Raw genomic sequence first — 20,360 nt, 5'->3', positions numbered from 1 at the left:
TGGGCGTCGGGGCGGCGCGGCGCAACGTGCTGCTCTGCGCCCTCCTGGCCAAGTGCGCGCCCGGCGAGCGGCGGCCCGCGGCCCGCCACGGCGTCGAGCTGGGTAAGCCCCGGGGGCTGGCGCGGCCGGGGGGGCCCAGCGTGTCCCCGGCATGGCCTTGGGGACAAGGATGCGCGGGGTGCGCCGCCGGTACCCGGGTGGGCTGCGCTGGCCTGGCAGCGCCCTGCCCTCCCCGTCTGCGCAGCYGKGAYGCCTGGGCCATTTGTCCGGGTGCGAGGGGCTTGTCCCCAGCCTGCACCCAGAGCAATGGGACTGTGTAGAACGATGTGCAGAAGCGAGATGCAGAGGCTGTGAGCTCTCTCTCTGCTTGGAGTGGCCAGCTGTCCTCTCCCAGCACMGTGCGGCACACTTCCAGGCACAGGCTGCTCTCCTTCGTGTGCTTTGCCTTTCTGCCGGGCTTCTAGGGGCTGTTGGAGGGGATGGGTGGCAACAACAAGGCCCGCTGCTCATTACCAGTGAGTGGGCCGCCGGCAGGGCAGAGCGAGCAGTGCGCACTCCATTGCCTGCATGCACAGGGCATGAACAGGGCAGCCAGAGAGGAATAGCTGCATCTTTAAAGCTAAGAGCTCAGCAGCTTCCTGGGGGCATCCAGCAACATTTCTGGGCTAGAGGAAGAGCTTGGCCCAGCCAGGCCCCAGGGTGGCGTGGCAATTATATAAAATGTTTGGGACTTTTTCAGTCCAGGGCAGATGCATCTGAGCCCCCTGAGCCTGGCAAGAGCACAGCCTTGGCGAGGCTCTGGGGCCAGCCCACTCACCGTGTGTGCAGCAAGGCCTCTGTGGCCCCTTCTGGGATAGGCTCTTGTGAGACATTTGCCTGCAGGGTCAAGTTTAGGTCCAGGCGATTTGGTCTACTTTAAAGTGGGGCTGCAAGTGGGTTTTTTTGGAGTGCTCTGGTTAAGTAAAAGGGGTTATACAATGTTCCTGGAGGAACAGGGAGTTGGGGCGGTGGAGGCAAAAGGTCCTTTATAGACGTGCATTTCTATGGCAGCAGCGAGCTTGTGYTGCAGGGCGCAGACAATTACTTCTCGGTCGCTGCATGACGAGTGCCAGAGGTAAGGCTATGTCTGAAACGAAGGGGCCAAGCGGGCCAGCCGTTCCGGATGCTGGGAGCAGGGCCCTTTATGCAACACTCCAGAGCATCCATTTTGCATGCTGTGCGCTCTTTGTTCAAAACAAATACACCTGCAAGGTTGTCTGCTACTCTTTTTGCTATTGCCAGTCTGACTATTTTTTTGTCTTATTTGAGTGTACAATTGCATATCTCTCTAAAAAAGAAAAGAGTATAAAACAGCCTCTGTTACTATAGAGCAAAACTTTGAAAGTTTTTTTTAGTCTCTCTCTACTATGTGCACAGGTCTCTGAAGGACAGGGAAGTCAGAATTAGGGGGAAAAAGGAAATGGGAATTACAGCCACAGTTTCTRTTAACATGTGCTCACTGGTATTGCCTGAACTCTGCCATGTGGGTGGTGCTTCTGGGGTGCGAGTTTTCAAGTTTCATGGTCTGCAGACCATTTTCAGGCTTCACAGCTTCTTTTGGGTTGTCCTTCACTCTTCTCTTCCTGCCTTAACATCGATAAATGCTGCACCCACAAGAACGTGTGTTTTTAGTGTAGCTCTGTGGACCAGCTTGTGGTGCCCTGCTGAGCAGTTCCCTGTTGGGAGCTGTTGCTTCTGGCTTTGTAGGAAACCCACAGCCGGCCTGCAAGCTCTGTCCAAAGAGCAGCTCTCCTTGCCTGGCAGACCTTACGTCTAAAATAAATTGCCAACTTTTTATCTTCTATTTTTTCTAAGCGAGCAAAAAAAGTGCACTGTAACCAGTAACACAGGAGGACTTCTAATGTGCCTGGAGGGCTATCAGTCAGTCATCAGCTGCTGGGTCTGCCAGCTGGCTAACGTCCCTAATATCTAATGATATCAGAGATCAAAAATAGCTGTGGCAGAAGAGAAATGCAGAATTTGTAGCCCGATTTTACACATTGTATTTTCACCAAATCCATTGCATTATTGCTAGGCTGTGCAAATGTCTCAAACGCATACTTGCTTATGTGGAAAATAAGCCTCTAGACTTTGTACCTGTTTGTTTGTCTCTACTTATCATTAAGCGCCAGAGTATTTTGTCTCTAGGTCTGTGCCTGTGGGATAGGGGGCAGGGTAGTAAGTTCCCAGTGTTCCTGAATTGAGCCCTAAGCTTCTGCCCAAGATCGTCGGTGAGAATAAGTTCTGAGCGATCATGGCTCGCTCTGCCGCGAGGCTCAGCGAGCAAGAGCGGGTGCTGCTGTCCGGGCGGCGATGCCGCCTTCGACGGCGGGCAGAGCGCAAGCGCTCGCCGTGCTCCACGCCACGCAGGGGAGCAAGAGGAGGCAGTAGCTGGGCAGAGACTTCTTGCGTCGCAGTAAGAGGCAGTGGGTGGCTGCGTGGGTTGTAGGGGCCTGGGCACGGTGATGGTGGAGGTGGGTTGGGGGAGCGGGGAACGTTGCCTGCAAAGCTGTATCTCGTGCTGGCTGAGCTGTTTGGGCTTGACTCTCCTCCAGGTAGGAGCTGCCAACCCTCGAGCAAGATGTTTCTGTAAAACCCTTTGCCACAGTAAATGAAGTGCCAGTGCCTGGAAGTGGTTCCTCACTTATGCAAGTTCAGCCTCAGATTTTCAGGAAGGGGGAGAGGAGGGTTTTTACGAGGTAAAATGAGCTGCATTTCAGCCTTGAAACAGGTTGCTGAGGAGGACCTATGGCACAGCTTGTGTCCRATCATTGCACCCTGCCCAGGCCCAGCTGAATCAGTGGTCCCAGCAGTGCTGCCCCAGTGCACAGCTAAGGTGTCTGTGCATGCTGCCTGAGCTGCCCTGGCCACCCTGGAGAAAGCCAGGTGCTGACAGGAACATGAAGTCCTCCCTAGGGGACTGGAGTCACAGCTGYATTTCCCTCCCCCCTGAAGCAGGTACCTGCACCGTAGCCCTTGGCAGCCACCTGCCTCTGCAGCTTCCTCAGCGCTGGGTTAGATGTGGCACCAGGTTTATTGACCTGTTGTCTTAGCTGGGAAAGTCAGCAGCACGTTGGATATAGGTCATCTCCACAGCAAACCATGATATAATGAGGTGGATCTGTGAATCAGCTCAAACCCACAAACATGACCACACCTAGTGGCTTCCATAAGCTGTRTTGCATGGGTGTTGAGGGTACTGGTTTAATTAGTGGTCACCTGTTTGTTTGGCCACACTAGCACCCTGTGCCCCCTAAGCCCCATGTGGGTGGTGCAGGTGGAAAGGAAGGTCCTAATGAGGTTTCTGTGAGAAGGGAGGAAAAAGGTTTTCATGGCCAGTAGCACCCATAGGAGGTGGTTCCCCCCCCCCCCCGCTGTAGGGATACTTTACAAGATCAGCAAGAGCTTGTGCCCTGCAARATGGATGAGTAAGAACTGGGTGCTGAATTCCCTTACCCCATTTTGGGTAATCTCAGCCTTTTCTTGTACTTGGAAACATTCTGAGGTCTTGCAATGGGAGGTGTTGATCCACCACCTTTGCCTTCTTCCCAGCAGCCAGCCCACAGGGTGCTGGGGCAGATCTGGAGCCCTCCTTGTAGTTCCCCTGGCTTTCCCTCTGCCCTGGGATAGAGATGGCAAAASGCTGGGTCCAGCAGGCTCTCCAGCTTTTGTGAATGCAGGTCTCCACAGCTGCTGGCTTGTTTTGTAACATGTTATTGTGGATCTGCAGGGTGAATCATGTTGCAGAGCCTCCTGTGGCAACAGCCACCATCAGGAGGATGTACGTGATGCACCCTTTCTCCAGCAGCTGCATCCCGAAAGGATGGATGTGAGCACAGATCCCATCACAGGCGAACAAGTAGGTGCTGAAACAGAGCTCCAAGGCAGCAATGGAGGCCTGTGGCTGAGAGCTTTTCAGGGAGATGGGAAATAAGGAGGAAGAAATAAAGAGAAATTTAAAGTAGATACTTTGAGGAAAATGACYACCCTTGCAGAAGGTTATGAGGCCACTAACTTCTACCTGAGGAGGAGCTCAGGGGCTGTGTTTAGCTTGAGGGATGCAGCAGGAGATGTCCCACYATGGCAAGGTCTCCCTAGGTCTCGTCCAGCTGCAGCAGCTCAGCGTGTGGCTCGATGGAGACTTGTGGCACAAGTAATGAYATTTGTTTCCAGCCCCAGGTGACACTTCCCTGCGGCTGTGCCGGGCAGAGGCGTACGTGGCACTGGGGCAGTATCCAGAGGCGCTGGAGGACTTGGACGCAGTGTGCAGGGCTGAGCCTGGAGATGGCGAGGTGAGCAGAGGGAGTGCTGCGGGGTGTGGGCACTAGTTGTCCATACTCCTTTCTCTGACAACAGGAGAATTTTGGGGAGAAGCCTTGGAGAAAGTGGACCTGTGGGATGCCAGAGGCTGCAGAGCAGCTGCCCTGCTGCTCTGTTTTCTGAACCCAGAAGAGATTTTGCCCTGCTTTTGAGCATAACCAGGCTGGATGGTGCCACGTAGTGGTAATGGATATATCCTCCAGCCACAGAAGAGACTTTCCCTTTGGTGTCACAAATCCTGGAGCTGTCAGACCTTCTTTGAACATGAACATCTCCTGCCCCCAGTATTATAGTTCTGCTTACAGCCAGAGCTTACCATATGGGAGGAATTTCTCCCTTTCTGCTCCAGAAGGTTTCTTCTAGCTGTCCTGGCATGGTTCTGAAAGCTCATTTTTTCAGGTCCCAGTGCCAGGGAAGGAAGAGAAGGGAGAAGGCTGGCGAAATCTTAGTTCCAGAGAGGGATGTGGATATTTTACCTGTCATCCAAAGGTCCTAACACCAATCTCCTGTCAGCCACYGATTGCAGGGCCTGGTTCATGTTTACTGACAATTGTGAATTCACATAGTCATTGGATTCATCCTGCACAGGAACACACTATCCAAATCCAGTAATGATGTGTTATGTTGCAAATACAGGATGTAAATGCTCCATCCCACTGATGGTCCCATCCATCAGTAGAGGTCTGGAGCTCTGCAGAGCGAGTGCACACAGCTGTGCTGGTGATGGGAGGAGCAGCAGCCTGGGATGAGTTGCGGGGCTCTGGGGAAATTTTGGTTGAGCTGCCCTCCGAGAAAAACAGGCCTGGGAGCTCACTTGCTGATTTGTGCAGCACTTTCTGGCAAGTTTCTCAGCATTCAAAGGGARAAGCCCTTGACCCCTTCTCTAGGCCTCTGTAGGGTTTATCTACTTGACTTTTGCAATTGCTGTGTTTTGAAAAACTGTTTTGTATGATGTGTGGCTGTGCTGATACTGGTTTCTTTCCGAGAGTGCATTTGGTAGGCAAAGAAGACAAACCTGAGCATGGGAGCAGCAATACGTCCAGATACTTCAGCTTTGGCTAGGGGCAGGCAGGGCGATAGAGGGAGGCTCGCTCCAGACCTGATGCTCAGCCAGGAGCTGAAGAGCAGTGCTCTCAGTTGGCAGCAGGCCTAGTGGGCTGTGATCAAGGCCAGTTCTGTGATGTTGTGCCCATTTGATCAGAGGGTTGGGAAACACTAATGGGAGCTCTCCTGAGGTGGGGAAGAAAGATCAACCTCCTACCTTCCTTTTCAGTGAGATTTGCACCAGCCTTAATGCCAAACGAGGCCTTGAGGCTGTGAGGCCAAACCTGGCGCTCTTTGTGCCTCCCCCCAGGTGCTTGCTGGGTCACCCGTTCCCTTCTCACTGGGTGTTCTAGTTATGCTCGGGGCAACAGAGGCAGGGGCTGCTGAAGGGATACTCAAGCTTCTGTTACTAGTAGGGATCCCCTGCTAGGCTCCTGGAGCCAGCTGGAGGAGCACTGACACTGCTGCATTGCTTCCTGAGCTGTCTCTCTAGGCCAGAGTAGGAGGGAGCTTTGGGTTGGCTACTTTGTCCAAGCCTCTGGTTGAAAAAATACATTTTTCAGAGCTGCTAATCTAGCCACCATTCACCTCCGTTCTGGAACAAGGCTGCCTTTGATTCTCTGGACCAGCTGGCAGGCAGTCCAGATTTCAGGCCAGTACCGAAATCACTGTCATCACCTCTGTCATTCTCCCTGGCACTGAGATTTCATGCTATGAGTGGACACYTTTCCTCTCGGGTGGAAAGGGCAGGGGACTGAGGAATGACGATGTGCCCCCAACCGCTCGCTCCTTTTGGGTAGTGGAGAACATGGGTCCCAGCCTTTGAAACATGCCTTTTTATTCATTGCCTCTCACCACTGTCTTCCTTAGTCTGGCTCGGGTATTGGTTTGACAGAGGACTCAGCTACTGCTGAAACAAGAAGCCCATACTGTGCCCACACAAGGCTGCAGAGAGCAAGAGACTTGTTTTTATGGCTTGTGAGGGATGGAGCGTGGCAGGCTGCATCCTCAGCAAGCCTGAGGTGTCTTCTCTGAGGCGTCACATCTGACCTGTGTCCTTTCCTTGCAGATCCTCACGCAGGACAACTCTCCTCAGCCAAGCGTGGCTGCAGAGCTTCCAGCTACCTGCCAGGGCTCATCCAACCCCCAAGCAGGGGAAGAAGGATCAAGTTCTGGGCTCACACTCTCTCTGGCACAAGAGTGTGCTCAGGTGAGAAAGTCTGCAATGATCTGAGACAGCAATGGGACCTACTGTCCCTTTGGGACATCCCAAATTGGCATCTCCCAATGATAGGAGGAGAGATMAGGTAAAGAGAGGTCCTGCAGGATAGCAAAGACATGATCTGAGTTCTTGCTACAGAGACTGGGGAACCTGAGAAGGCTTCTCCTGTTTGCCAGCCTGTTTTCTGTTTCTCTTAATTTGTTCTGCAGTATTTTTGGTAAGGCGTCAGACTTTCATTGTGTTTAAAACATAAGTCACATTGCATTCAGCAAGAGAGTATAAAATATTGGCGTTAATAGTGTTTTTCATTAGAAATGTGCATTTGAGGACAGTTCAGACCACTAGAAGGTATCAAGGAAAGCTCATCTTCTGCTCTTTGCCTTCTAAGGACAAATTTGGCAGGTTTAGAGGGAGGGGAAAATTGGAGAAATTGGGTTAAATACACCCAAGTACTAAGTGATTTGCATAGGTAAACCCCTGTTTAAATTGCAAGATCAACTATCCCATGAGTGTATGCTCTAGGCAGTAAAAATTGCCCAGATCTCCCTCTGAGTGTTGCTTTTCAAGTGTTTTTCCCTGTGCGCAAGTTCCGGGATGGTTTGTTTCACCCCGAAAAAAGGTAGAACTGTGGCTCCCAGATGCCATTGCAGAGGTGAGCAAGGGATGCCTTTCAAGGCCTCACTCTCCTAGCATCCAGCAGATCCAACAGGTTAATATATGATAATGTACAGAGAAACCTCTTGGTTGCATAGGACTCACTCAGGTGGATGGGGCTGGGTGAAGTGCAGAGAGAGTAGGACTATCAGGTTTGATTTATGTATTTTCACTCCCCTCTTTGTGTCCAGGATCAGGAGGGAGCAAAGGAGACTGGCAAAGGGGACACGGAGCCTGAGGATGGTGAGGTGACACTCACCCTTTCCCTGCCAGGAAGACAGCGAGACTCAGATGCTTTGGCAGAGAGCCAGGAAAAACAGTTGTCAGGTGAGTGCCGTCAGAGGTACCAAAATCTCATCTCAGGCAAAATGCCTGTTTAAAATACGTTTTGGTGCTGTAATCTCAGTGTTTGTGACATGTGCCAGACCAGTGAGTGGAGATCCGAGGGACGTGCGATGGGGCAGTTCCAGCCATCGCACTTACTGTGTGCGGATGTGAGGGGGTCTGATACCCTTTATTGAGCTGGTGGAAGTTTACCAAATCTTTGCATCTGGTTTGAAAAATTCTAGTTACAACCAGATATAATTTGTTCCCTTTGCTATGTGGAGTCGCAAGGAGACTTCCTTTGATAAACRGTTGCTTCACCGGTGTGCCTTGTCCCCTAGCCTGCCCTGGTGGCTCAGTGTGCCATGGTGAGATGAACAGGGTGAAATGCTGCAGTCTGTGTGGGACAGGAGATCAGCCCATGTCATGGTTCCTGCTTGTCTCAACACTGAGAAAGCCTCAGCATGTTTTCTAGGGGATGTTACTTTTTCCTTGTCTTTTTCTCCTGTCAGACACCGAAGAGGAAGCAGCAGAAGGAGACCAGCTGTACCTGGGGGACCTGCTGAGCATATCTGACCTGGAGTGTTCTCTCTGCATACGGTGAGTTTTCCAACCAGTGAGCTGTCAGGATGAAGAATAGGCATCTGCCAGGGTTTGTTCCCCACTCTGGAGCTTTCTTCACACCCTAGTATCAAACTCRGTGCCTAGCACTGCAGAAACACAGGTTAAAGGATAAAAGATAAGTGAGGAAGGTACGGAGGTGGGCTTTTCTCTGTAAAGCTTGGAAGAGCTTAGATCAGTCTCTCAGACCCAGTGTGTCTACATCTATATCGCTCGTGACATCAGTGCAGAGGTGGCGATGTTCAGTGGGGTCAAAGATCTTAAGTGGTGATTGCCCTTTGTAACAGCAGCCCGGAACAGGAAGGTTTTGCCTCAAGGAAATGCTGTCTAATGTCTAACACTGCCATTGCAATCCCAGAGAGGGGAATTGGCCCAGCGCTGTGCACACAGGGGGTGGGAGAAGAGACAGGGGTAGAGTACATGTCCGTCTGCCAGGCCTGGGAAGGTCTGGGTGCCTGTGAGTGAGCACTTACTGCCAAAGGGTATGTTGAAATTGGGCTATTTTCAGTGTGTCCCAGGACTTTGAGCATTTGTGCAAGTACACTCTTCCCAGAGGACTGGGTGTTTTACTGCTGTACACGCAGGATGGTCGAGGTCTCCTATGCAACAATRTCTTCAAGCTCTGGGTATGGCATGGGGGAATGACCTGCAAGCGAACTGCAAAGCAGGGGCCAGACTGAAGCTATATGTGGTCTGAATTAGGTGAATTTAGATCTCTTGCTCCATCTGAGAGCAGGGAAATGTCATGCTCAAGAAGAATCAGGATTCAGTAGGCAAAGAAAGAAGTAACAATTTGTACCTCCAGTAGGTGGCTTCCACTGGTCTCTTAACCAAGCAGCGCTTTCCTGAGGTCTTCATTTCATTTCTGATCCTGGAGCCACCTGTGAGCAACCTGAGTGACTTGCAGCCTGCTCTGCTCTTGGAGCTRTGGGAGAAGGAAGCACTTGATCTGGTTTACAGCATTATGCAAGTCCAACAGTCTGATCTTAGGCTTCTGATTAAAGGAATAAACCAGTTAAGAACTTCTTAATTAACAGAACAACATATAAACAAGGCTTGGTTGATGCAGCATCAGTGAAGTTAAGTTTCCRCTGGATCATGGAAAACACATCATGAGATAGCTTTCAGTGGTGTCTTATCCATGCAGCACTGTTGTTGTTGACTTTAACCAGCCTTCTTCGCTAACATGTTTCCCTTCAAATGGTAGAAGGAGACATGGGAAATGCTTCATTGCTTCAAGAAGCAAAATCCCACAGGACCGTAAGTTTGAGACCTGTTTTCCTCTTGCTCTCGGCAGGGTATTTCGAAAGAGAAGGAGCAGGTACTATACCAGTAATAGCCTGAAGCTGCACCCACAGCTTTGCCCGCCCTGGTCTGCTGAACTACTGCTGCACCAGCCTCTGCCAAGCAAGTGTGCCTGACCACTTTGTGGGAGTGCTGTGCAAAGGGGCCCAAACCAGGAAAACCCTGGCCTGGGGGGAATGACAGCTTCAAGAGTACCCAGCCCTTTGAACAGAGGCTACGCTGAGTGTCTGTCTCATGGTCCTCCCTTGCAGGAGCCTGGAGTGGTGCAACACATGCTCCTTTTYCCCCACATCTGGCTATTTGGTCTGTTGATTTTGGTTGTTTTGCAGGATGTTATTTGAGCCAGTGACAACACCATGTGGGCATACCTTCTGCAAGGAGTGCCTCGAACGCTGCCTGGACCACAGGCCCAACTGCCCCCTCTGCAAACAGAGCCTAAGAGAGGTGAGGGCATGTGGCCTGGTGGAATGGGGCCCAAGGGGGAGCTGGGGGCCCCTGTATGCTGACTCTGGTTGCGGTCAGTGTACTGGGGCTGAAGTGGAAAGCTGTGATGCTTGCATGTGAACAGCTATCTGGCAGAGAGGTATCAGCTTCACTCACATGGGAAGGACCACACAATTTATAATTAAGACTGAGGGATTCATTTCCAGAGAAGGCCACAGTGATTTAGTGAGATTGTAAACAGGGCAGAGTTAAAGAGAGGGAAATTAATGCTAATAACCTTTCCAAATGGAAATGGATGGAAAACCTCTAGTCTGGAGATTTGGCTTAATCTTTAACGAGAAGGGATGCAGACAAGACCATCAGGGAAATTAGGTTGTCATACAAGGACTGCAGTGCTGTYAGAGAGAAGACATTATGTTAGATGGATCCTAAGTCTGAACCATATCAGTTCCCTGTGCCTGAAGGTCTTGGTGGACCTGACCTCTAGCCCTACTAGCAGGCTGGAGAGCATCACACTGGTTGCTTTTATCTGTGACATTCTGATCTAAAATTACCCTGAGCTCCTACGAAAGTGAGCATGACTGGGAGCCTGGAGGGGCTCGGCAGCTCCCTGTCTGCTCTTATCCAACCTGTTCCTGGGTTTCATTTCTTTCAGTTCCTGAAGGCTGGAAGTTACAACCCCACTGTCTTGCTGCAGGAGATCATGCTGGCCACCTTCCCCTCCCAGCTGGCTGAGCGGAGAGAGCTGCACCAGGCTGAGATGGCAGAGCTCTCCAAGTAAAGCAAGGACCTTCTCAGGCACATGTGTGCATGGGCAGAGGCAGGGAGKGGGCTGCATTGCTCTGGCCTCGGTCTGCTTGAGCTGCATCTGCCCTGTCTCCAGGACCATGGCACAGCACTTCAGAGAGCCCAGAAGTGCCTGGGGGGAATATAGGAATGAGGGAGCATCCCTTTGTGGGGGCTGTTGTGTGGGCAGAGCCTGTCCTTGGGCTCCTGGTGAGTCAAGTGGAGGCTTTAGCATTGCTCTGAGCCRGAGCATCCCTTCTTGGGGCAAAGTACTTTGCAGATTTGCTTCAGGAGGGTGGCCAGGGTCCAAGCTGGGGGTCAGTAGAATTTGCTTCTGAATGTCTCAGAGGGGCCTCAAGTCCTTCCTCCTCTCCTTCAGTCTGACCAAGAATATCCCCATCTTCGTATGCACGATGTCCTTCCCAGGCGTTTCATGCCCTCTACATGTCTTYGAGCCCCGCTACCGCCTCATGATACGACGGTGCCAGGAGACAGGTACGAGGAGGTTTGGCATGTGCATCTACGAGAATGGAAAAAGGTGAGCCCCAGGGCAAGGCATCTCCTTCCTGCCCTTCCCATGCACAACCGATCTGCCCCTCTGTGTCAGTCCCAGCATATTTGCCCTATAGGAGCACGCAGAAAACTGTGTAGCTTGTGTTACCTCGGAGGTACTGATGCAGAGAAAGGAAGATAGCCTGGTGCTGCGCGGGGCTTTGGGAGCAGGCTGTTGAGCCCACAGCTCTGTGTGGGGCTCCTGATAACTTGGCCAGGAGTCAGCTGCCTCACTTAGTGCATTTTTACAGAGGCACTGAGTCACTCTGCACCCTTCAGGAGGGCTCCAGCTGAGGAGCTGTTAGCTGGAAGTCTCTCAAATCCTTCATAGTATAGAGGGGAGGAACAGGGCGCAGTTTTGTATCCCACAGCACCCCCGCAGAAAAAAATCAACAGGGAAGTGGTGCTTTCCCCACACAGTATGGAGTGAAACTGGAGCTCCCTGCCTTCTGACATCTTGCAGGCCAGAGAATAAATGGGGCCAAAATGAGCCATCAATGACTGTTAAATATGATGGTSTAGGAACAACGTGAAGTCTCTGACCTATGTGATTGTCTAGCAGTGTCCTCCAGCTTCTGTTAGTGATTAAAGTTGTCTTATATCTTATACACTGCCCTTATCAAGCTGCAACTGGTCTCTATGAGAAAACAGGACACTGGGCTAAATGGGCTTTTGTTCAATGCTATGTGGCAATATTTGCCTGCATATTGAAACCTCCGTATCTCAGGTGGCTGAATCTCTAGGCTACTAACCCAAGTACTCTGATAAATAAGTCTTTCCTTGGGCATGTCCTCCCTGTGATCCAGTCCTCCTCTAATGAAATGAGGTGGTTAGTATTTTCTGGCCTCTGATGGGCTTTAGGAGGATGTCTGAGCAAGGAGTGGTTTGTTCAGGACCTTTAGATGTCAGGGCAGAATGAAGATCTGAGTCACTTCAGTATAAGGCCAATCCAAGAGAGCTGTGTGCATGTGCTGCAGTGTGCTCTCTATTCCTGTCCTCTTAGCAGCGAGTGATAACTCAGAGATAACTCCCAGTCCCCTTGTCACTGGGGCTTCTCCTTTGTGGAGGTGGTGTAATTAGGAAAAGCGGCTCTCCCACCATTGGCACTSCCGTTCATGCTGCTTTCTCTCTCCGTTGCTCACTCCAGTTTTGCTGACTATGGCTGCATGCTGGAGATTCAGCAGATTGAGTTCCTGGCGGATGGAAGATCTCTGGTGGACACGATAGGGAGGCGGCGTTTCCGGGTGCTGAAACGGGGACACAGGGATGGCTACAACACTGCCGATATTGAGTATCTGGAGGACAAGAAGGTGAGGGMAGGACCAGAGCAGAAGTCTGCATTGCAGAGGGACAAAGTCAGAAGAGGCAATTCTGACATGTGGGAACACCCTTGGTGGGCATGTTTCTGGGGCACAGGGTGGCAGTCTCTTTCTGCTGATGGCATTTTTCARTGCTGAATCCAAGTATGGACTTGTGTCCTGTTAGCCTTGCTAGCTTCCTTGTACTGGAGTTAAATGCAAAGCTTGGTGTGGAGTGCAGGCCCTCTAGACTGCAAAATCCTGAGAGCTCCTGGTTATGGACAGTGAAGTCAGGTTATGGTGCCTGAATCTTCCCTTTCTCTGTGCTGTGGCTAGCTCAGGCTCAGCAAATACTCTGGAGAGCAGACAAGGTGCTTTAGGTCGATGCATCAAGAACAAGTCTGCTCTTTGCCCCTCTGTGGCCTCTCCTCCATCCGATGTGAGCTGCTGTCTTCCTCCTTCCCATGCACCCCTGTCTTTCTGCTCCACACAGGTGGCTGGGGAGGAGCTGGAGGAGCTGCAGTGCCTGCATGAGAGCACCTACCAGTTGGCTCGGAGGTTTTGTGAGCATGAAGATGTTGCCTCTAGACACATTTTGATGCAGCATGGACCCCTGCCAGAGAAGGAAGAGGATATCCAGGTAACACCTGAAGGAAGAGGTGCCCTAAATAGGGAGGGTGCTTAGAGAGCCTTTGAGTTAGAGCTGTTCCTCCACTGACCATTGTCAGAAGCATCTATAGGAGCCTTATGGCAGAAACTCTCACAGGAGGGAGCTCAGAGGATCTGGAATCGCTTTGCTAAGCTAGCAGAGCAAGCTTCTACATGGCCTTGTTGTAGGTGTGCTTTCCAGGGCACTGATTACTCCCATACCGCCTCTTCCTCAGCTTCCTGTAGTCAGTCTTAAGCCAGCAGAAATCTTGTGCCTGTGTGATGTGAGGCAGCAGGTGGAGCAGCACAAGGAGAGATGCAGAGGAGCCGAGCTGCTGAGGACTGCAAGAGTGTGTGCACACGCGTGTGTGTATGAGAGCCAGATGGGCCAAACTGGGAGGGTGTCAGGACCAGAAAGCCAGGAGACTCCCCTACAAGGGGAGGCTTGCCTTGCACGTAGCCGAAAAGAAGGGACGTGGGACGCTTTTTGGCTTCATGATCAAAATCTCTTACTCTCCTGCTAGGATGCATGTGTGGGGAGAAACTGTGTGTGCCAGGAGCCTGGCACGTCCCAGGAGAGGCTGCTGGAGCTCTGCCGGGCGTCCGTGCTGGCACTGAGGCTTCTCTCTGTGCCCAGGTGCACTCGCACGRAYCCGGCCGTACTCTGCCTGTGGGTCYGGCTCRGTGCTGTAGCACGTGCTGCCCAGGAGCGTGTGCTTCCCTGCAAGGCTCTTACTGGGTCCCAAAGGCCCTGAAGGTGAAAGATGAGAAAAAGCAGATCCTGTTTTTCACTCTTCACTGTTTACTGCAYTTCTTACTCAGAGGTATTTTAGGAATTGTCTGTTAAAACAGTTTAATGTTTCTCTGGGTTTTAAAACTGTTCTTGGAAACCAAGCACTGAGTTTTATAAGCTTTCCTGAGTCCTTTTGTCAAACTAAAAACTAAACTRCCTGGATTTGGAAACACTTGGGGGTGGTGATGGGGAAAACGCAGAGAACCAACTAACCCAGAATTCAGTGAGTCTGTGGTCTTGTTTCTTCTCATCTTTTCACTGGAGCAAAAGCCATGGCTGGCCTGAGAAGAGGTGCCAAGATGACAGAATCCAATTTACTTGCTTTGACAAATTCAGATCTGGAATTTCATTTATTGCGAAGAAAGTGTTTTGTGCCCAGACCATTGCAGACACRCTCTTTCTGCATGTGCCTGGCCCGTTCCTTGGTTAGAGCTGTCCTGGCAGCAGTCATGCCAATGCTGTGCTCAGAACTAGAAAATGACTGTGCCTCACTCAGATGAGTAGAGTATTTCCCTCTTAAACTGGCTCACATTTTAAAGGAGCATTTTCCGAAAGCATTGCCCAGCTCTTATGCCTGTCTGGCCTTTCTTGCCCCTGTTAGAGCAGTTGAGTAATGCTGAAGCAAACGCCCAGAAGACGAGCTCCCTGGGGGAGGCTCCCCTTGCCTCCGGCGCAGGCTGGGAGGTGCAGCCTGAGCCGCGTGCCGGCGGAGGGGTGCGAGTGCTGCCACGTCGAGGTGCCGGTAGGTCTGTGCAGCCCGGGCTGAGAGGAGAGTTTGGCTCATGCTTAGCAAAGCGATTGCCTTAAGACAAACAAAGGCACAAGATATTTCTGTCTCTTTAGTAGAGACTTCCCTGGTTGCAGCTGTGTCTGGAGACTCCCTGGGGTATGTTTGTCTGGAAATTGAATTCCTTTAGCCAGCAGTCTCGAGCCTGGACAGACGAAAGAGCTGTTTAGATGAATACCTTAGCCAAAGCTGGCACTGCTGCAGCAGCTGCCTAACTGACAAGTGTATTTTACCTGTCAGAGATGCTGCCCAAAGACTAGGTGTTTATCTGCCTTGCTGTTGCCTGATGTGGGTATTTCTCTCTCCCTATTAGGCTTCTGCCGATGGACCAGCCTGGTGCTGGTGGCTCATCTCCATCCTGCCCCTTGACCCGTCCTACCAGCTGATGCTCTTCTCCACCACATCTCTGCGAGCCCGCCTGGCCCAGCTGCAGCGCATCCTCACGGCTCTGYTGCGTGCCCACCCCGGTGGGCTCCTGCATGGCCCCCGCAGCCAGGTCTGAGGGTCCAGCTGGGTGCCTGGTGCCATCTGTGCCAGGGAGAGCTCCACCCAGCTGGTTTCCTTATGTGTCTCTTCATGACTTTAGCGTGGTTGGATTCCCCCAAAGCGGTCTGAGCAATGAGCTGGGCACCTGCCTCCCCTGGAGAATGGAGGCTGCCAGCAGCGATACCATGCCCTCCACTTAAGCCGCTTTGGTGCCCTGGACATGCTGTGCTGCCGGGAGGGAGGGCAGCGAGCCCCATGGTGGGGACCAGGCCAGAAAATTGGGTTGTGTCCTGGGAACCAAAATTCCTCAGCGAGCTGCTCCAGCACCAAGGAAGCCTCTCTGTAGGGCACAGGAATGAGCGCCATGATGCTCTTGGTTTTGGGTCTTCCTCCTTGAAGAACAACATAGCCTTTTAGTAAAAGGGCCTGCTCTGCACAGCAGGAGAGGGGGATGTTTAGAGGCTTGGGAGAGGCTGTGCTGGGATATGGAGAGGTCCCTGTGACTTTTCCAGACCTCGGGAGCTGAAGGTTCAGCCTCTGTTTGAGTCCGACTTGACTGTCCTTCAAACTAGAAGAAAGGGTAAATTAAACAATCTGAATCTCATAGTTCGGCTTCTGATGGTCTCCTTGGCCATGCAGCGAAGAGACCTGGCTCTCTGAGCATGCYCCTTCCTCTGGGTCCATTCAGTTCCCTGGCTGCCTTTGCCATGCTGGACTTGCAGGGAGCATCCCCGGTACGGAGCTGTGTGGGGATGCCAYGGCTGCCTAGCCTGACAGCCGAGGAGACCACTGTCATGAAATGTGTGAGAAGGGAGGGGTTTGGTTGTGTTGGTGCTTTTCCCAAMTCAGAGATGGTGATTCTGGATCCTGGTTGGGCTCAGACTGCAGTTTCAGACCTGGTTGCAGGGTGTGGAGATGAAGGAACCAGCCATGCAGGAGAAGTAGGCCTGGAAGTGTTTTGGGGAGACTTTCTGCTCCTTCAATAGCGCAGTTCTSTGTTCAGTGTTTCCTAGGAACTTGCTGCCTCCTCAGGAAGAAGTTGGGATCCGAGTGGCAGCTGTGCCTGTTCAGGGGCCCCCAAAACAGTTCAGACAGATAAAAGTCAAGGGAGCCCAATCTCCGGGGAGGCCCGGGAAGGACAGTACGCAGCGACTGGGGCTGTGAACCCTGCACTGGGGGAAAGTGCTGGCTGCACGTGCCTGGCTGCTGCTTGTCACTGAATATGGAGGGAACAGTAATGCCCACTCATGCAGGCTGGGGCTCTCCTCCACAGAGGTCTTGAAGGTTTGGGATTTTTGTCTCCCAAYCATAATTTCAGTGGATTTGAGTTGAAATTTAGGAATAATATCCACTTTGAGTTGTTGGATTAAATTTTTTTCCAGAATCTTATCCCTGCCTTTCCCATATGCTCCACACACCATCTGGGGGCTCTGTGAGCTGTTATATGTGTGTGGGAGAGAAAATTGGGTTGAGGCTGCAGTGCTCTTTACTGTGTGTGAATCATCTCAGCATCCGTCTGTGCCCTGTGAGCACTAGGTCCTGCTGCTGCCTGGGTTAGCCTGATCTCTGGGGTAGGAGTCTCTGCTCCCATGGGGACCTGTCCCCCAATGGCCACCTTTTCCCTTCTCTCTCTGGGATCCTCTCCAACAAAGTGCCTCCCTGGAGCGTGGATTGGACTGGGCTGAGCTGTTGCTCCTGAGGGACTGCAAGGAGAGCAGAATGGCTGAGGGCAATGTGAAGCTGGATTTGCTCCTCTGCCTTTGAGCTGTGTCCTCTCTCACTTTGCCACTGTTTCTCTGGAGGAGCATGACTCCCCAAAGGGGCTGCAGGCTCCTCGGGAGCCGCTGGGCTGTCTAACTGGAGTGGGCAGGAGAGGCAATGGCAGGAATCCCTGTGCCTGTCCAGGGCAGCTACGTGTGGGTGGCAGAGCACACTGGTTCCTCACCACTGAATTTTGGAAAGTGCCTTTCTCTTCTGGAGGGTAAGTGTGAGCTCAGCCAACAGCCCCCAGAGCTTCCTGTGTGCCCTCTGAGCTGCCAACTTGCCATGTGCAGGAGCTTCACCTGGGCTTCAAGGAGGGGATGGGATGGGGATGCAGGGGGAAGTGTGGGGCTGCCCTGTGCTGGGAAAGAGCCAGGGCCCGGAGCTGCTTCTGCCTGGCCTTTTTGTGGAAGAGACTTGTGCAAATCACTCCAGTTTGCTTGGAGTAMCTTTGGAGTTTGTATTAGCGTCTTCTTCCTGGTCACTGAAATAAAGGTCTTGGTTTGTTTGTTTTGTTGGTGGTGTTTGACCTTCTGGTTACACATTGAGCATAGGGCTCCTGATGAAAGTGCTTCTGCATCCAGAGGGAGCTTCAGGGGCACATGGAGAAGTGATGTGCTGGCCTTCACATTGGCATTTSAGAAGCACTCTGTGAACACAGTCTGGCAAGGGCAGATAGCAGTAAGGAGGGGGTAAAGGGAAAAAAAAAAAGTAGTTTGGCCTAGGGAAAGAGGCCATGTACAAATGAGCCATGTGGAGTGGTTCCAGCCCACTGCTGCAGCTAGAGACTTTGGGGAAGGATAGTGAAAGGGGCAGACCTGGCTTGTGGTGATGCYAACTGAGGGGTCCTCATGGTGCCCATCCCTTTAATATCACCAAGCATGTTTGTTCCCACCTCCAGGAATGGGGGCGAGTGGGACAACTGTCTTCTGCACCACTCTGTGCTGTGTTTTGCTGGGAACTCCGGAGCAGTGTGGGGGGATGGAGGGGAYGCAAGTGGGCTGAGACAGCGCATAACAGTGTAGGCACCTTTAAAACACCTCATGCATCAGAGCAGGGTCTCTGCTAGGCCATTGCTAACAGGCTCCGTGAAGAACTGGACTGTCAGTTTCTCCCCCAGCAACACGAGGCTGTGCCCCGGGGGAGCCCGACTCTCCTCCAGCTCGTGCCCGGGGCCGAGCCCCAGGCTTTCTCCAAACCCAATGAAGAAAGAGGAAAGAAATTTGCTGTGGGAACAGCGCAGCTGCCAGCTTCCTCCCACTCTGCAGCAGCGAGGAGTGTGAAAGGAGCCACTGTTGTTTACAGAAAAGGGTTTAAAAATAAAACAAGCCACAGTCCTCTCACTGCTGTGAGCCCCCATCTATCGTCCTTCTGGGGTTTAGCTGTGGTGGCTGAAGACGAKAGCATGTCCTCCAGAGCTCAGGGCATAACCTGTTGCTGCAGCTAAACTCAGCTCTGGCCGTGACTGAGCACCAGGGTGTACACAGCAGGTAAATGCACCAYGCTGGCCAGGGGGGCCTCTGGGGACTGGGCAGCGTGGATGCACCGTGCAGCCCCTTCGTTCAGCCCAACACCAACCGGCAGAGCTCGGCAGGCTAGAGAGGTGCCTCCTTCTTCTTCTTCTTCTTTTATTTATTTATTTTTTTTTGGGGGGGGGGGCTGTCTCTTTTGCCCCGCTCTGCCCCCCAGCCCCTACCCTCCCTGCTGGCTCTGGCAGCCCAGGTTTCAGGCGCTGCTGCAGCTGGCACATGCGGTGAGCTGGCGCTGGCACCGGCTCCCTTTGCCGTGTTGTCCTGCTCCCGCTAGATGTCAGGAAGCGGCCGAGTGTGGGCGAGGAGAACTGTGCAGCGCGGGGACCGGGCGCAGGCATCAGCTGGAAAGGAGGGACCCCCCCCCCTTGTCACAGCACGCAGCCGGGGTGCAGCAGTGTCCTACGACCCCGTGCACAGGCAGATGCGGCACATGGGGCCATCTCAGCCAAACCAGGAGGACGGGTTGTTGCACAGAGCGGAGATGCGGTCGCGATGGACCAGCTGTGTCCATGCTTCATTCTGCGCTGGGGACAGGACAGGGCTGCAGCTCTCCTAGTCCTGCCCGAAAGCTCTGCCCAGACATGGGGACACCAGGGTTCCCACCATCTGCTGGGACTGTCAGGTGACCATTGGACTTGTCACTGCCTCCCACTGAATGTTTGCCCAGGATCAGMTGCTCTGGCCCCTGCGGAGGCTGGCAGCTATGGGGAATGCCAGCACCTCTGTGCCAGGCTCGATGGTGTTGTGCACAGCTCCTTCCCCTCCCTGACAGCAGCAAGAGCCCCAGAGAGGCAGACCCAGTGCGACACGCTCTCCGGTCTGCCCGCACTTCCCCACGCTGCTTTCTGCTGTTGCATCCTCTGTCTTCCCTGTATTTTTCCATCTCTGCATACACTCCTCCCCGGCTCATCCCAACAATAACTGGTAATGATTTCTGGCCTTTATATAACACTTGTCATCAGTGCTTTTCAAAAGGAAGTCAATACCCTTCTCTGGATTTTACAGATGGGGAAACAAGGACGGAAAGAGGCAGTATAACACCCAAGGTCATTCATCCCTAGGAGTCCCAGGGCTCTCCGAACAACTCCCTTCCTGCCCATCCAGCTCTCTCAAGCCGGAGAGATGTTTCTGTGGCTGGGTTTCACCTCTCTGGGCCAGCTGGATGATCTGCTGRGAGGTAGCCCCATCCCACTGTCCCCATCTGCCTCCTCCAGTTCCCCTGCCCTTGTCACCAGCAATTTCGGTCTTTCCTGCTTGGTGCTTTCAACTCGCAATGATGGTRACAACTTGCCTCACCTAATAGGGTGTGCAAGCAATTAGCTAACGCAGCAAGTAATTAATACAGCAGGTGTCAGGCTGTGCCTTGTGTTTCTTTAACAAATGGCGTCACTCCAAACCAATTAGACCATCGGTACTTGAAATAGTAAAAAATCAACACAATRTTGTTAGCACTAAGCTCTTTTTCTCTAGTCAGGCCATGCTCATGCAGAAAGCAGAGTGCATTATGTTTGAAGATTAAGGAAAGTGGAAAGAAAGGAGGAGAAAGAGCACCTAATTTTTCCATACTTTAGGAAAGACTAGCTGGTGTGATGAACGTGTGATCATATTGTGCCTGCTTTTTCAGAAACATAAGGGAAAGAAAACAATGAAGCCGGATGTAATTTCTCTTTCAGAAGAATCCAGCCATGGATATAGTCAAAGCTAGAAAATGACTGGCATTGGAAAAAAGTGATTTCAAGCCACT

At 52.3% G+C, this 20,360-nt stretch overlaps 1 protein-coding gene across 1 annotated transcript; it reads left to right on the top strand.

Annotated features, from left to right (window-relative positions):
* Positions 1–2: 2 nt before the first annotated feature.
* On the top strand, positions 3–17,592 carry LOC146588491 (LON peptidase N-terminal domain and RING finger protein 3-like; the record flags this gene model as incomplete). The annotated part of the gene is made up of 11 exons (XM_085317819.1): positions 3–102; positions 4,213–4,331; positions 6,473–6,613; positions 7,471–7,606; positions 8,116–8,203; positions 9,859–9,973; positions 10,629–10,750; positions 11,139–11,297; positions 12,459–12,621; positions 13,103–13,249; positions 15,151–17,592. Coding segments are annotated over 11 exons (1,479 nt in total), but the record flags the coding sequence as incomplete, so codon positions are not given.
* Positions 17,593–20,360: the final 2,768 nt, after the last annotated feature.

This window comes from Rhea americana, unplaced genomic scaffold, assembly GCF_003343005.1.
Source record: "Rhea americana isolate MKP2758 unplaced genomic scaffold, rheAme1 scaffold_51, whole genome shotgun sequence".
NCBI classification, from domain to species: Eukaryota; Metazoa; Chordata; class Aves; order Rheiformes; family Rheidae; genus Rhea; species Rhea americana.
This window is presented reverse-complemented; position numbering and strand designations above follow the sequence as displayed.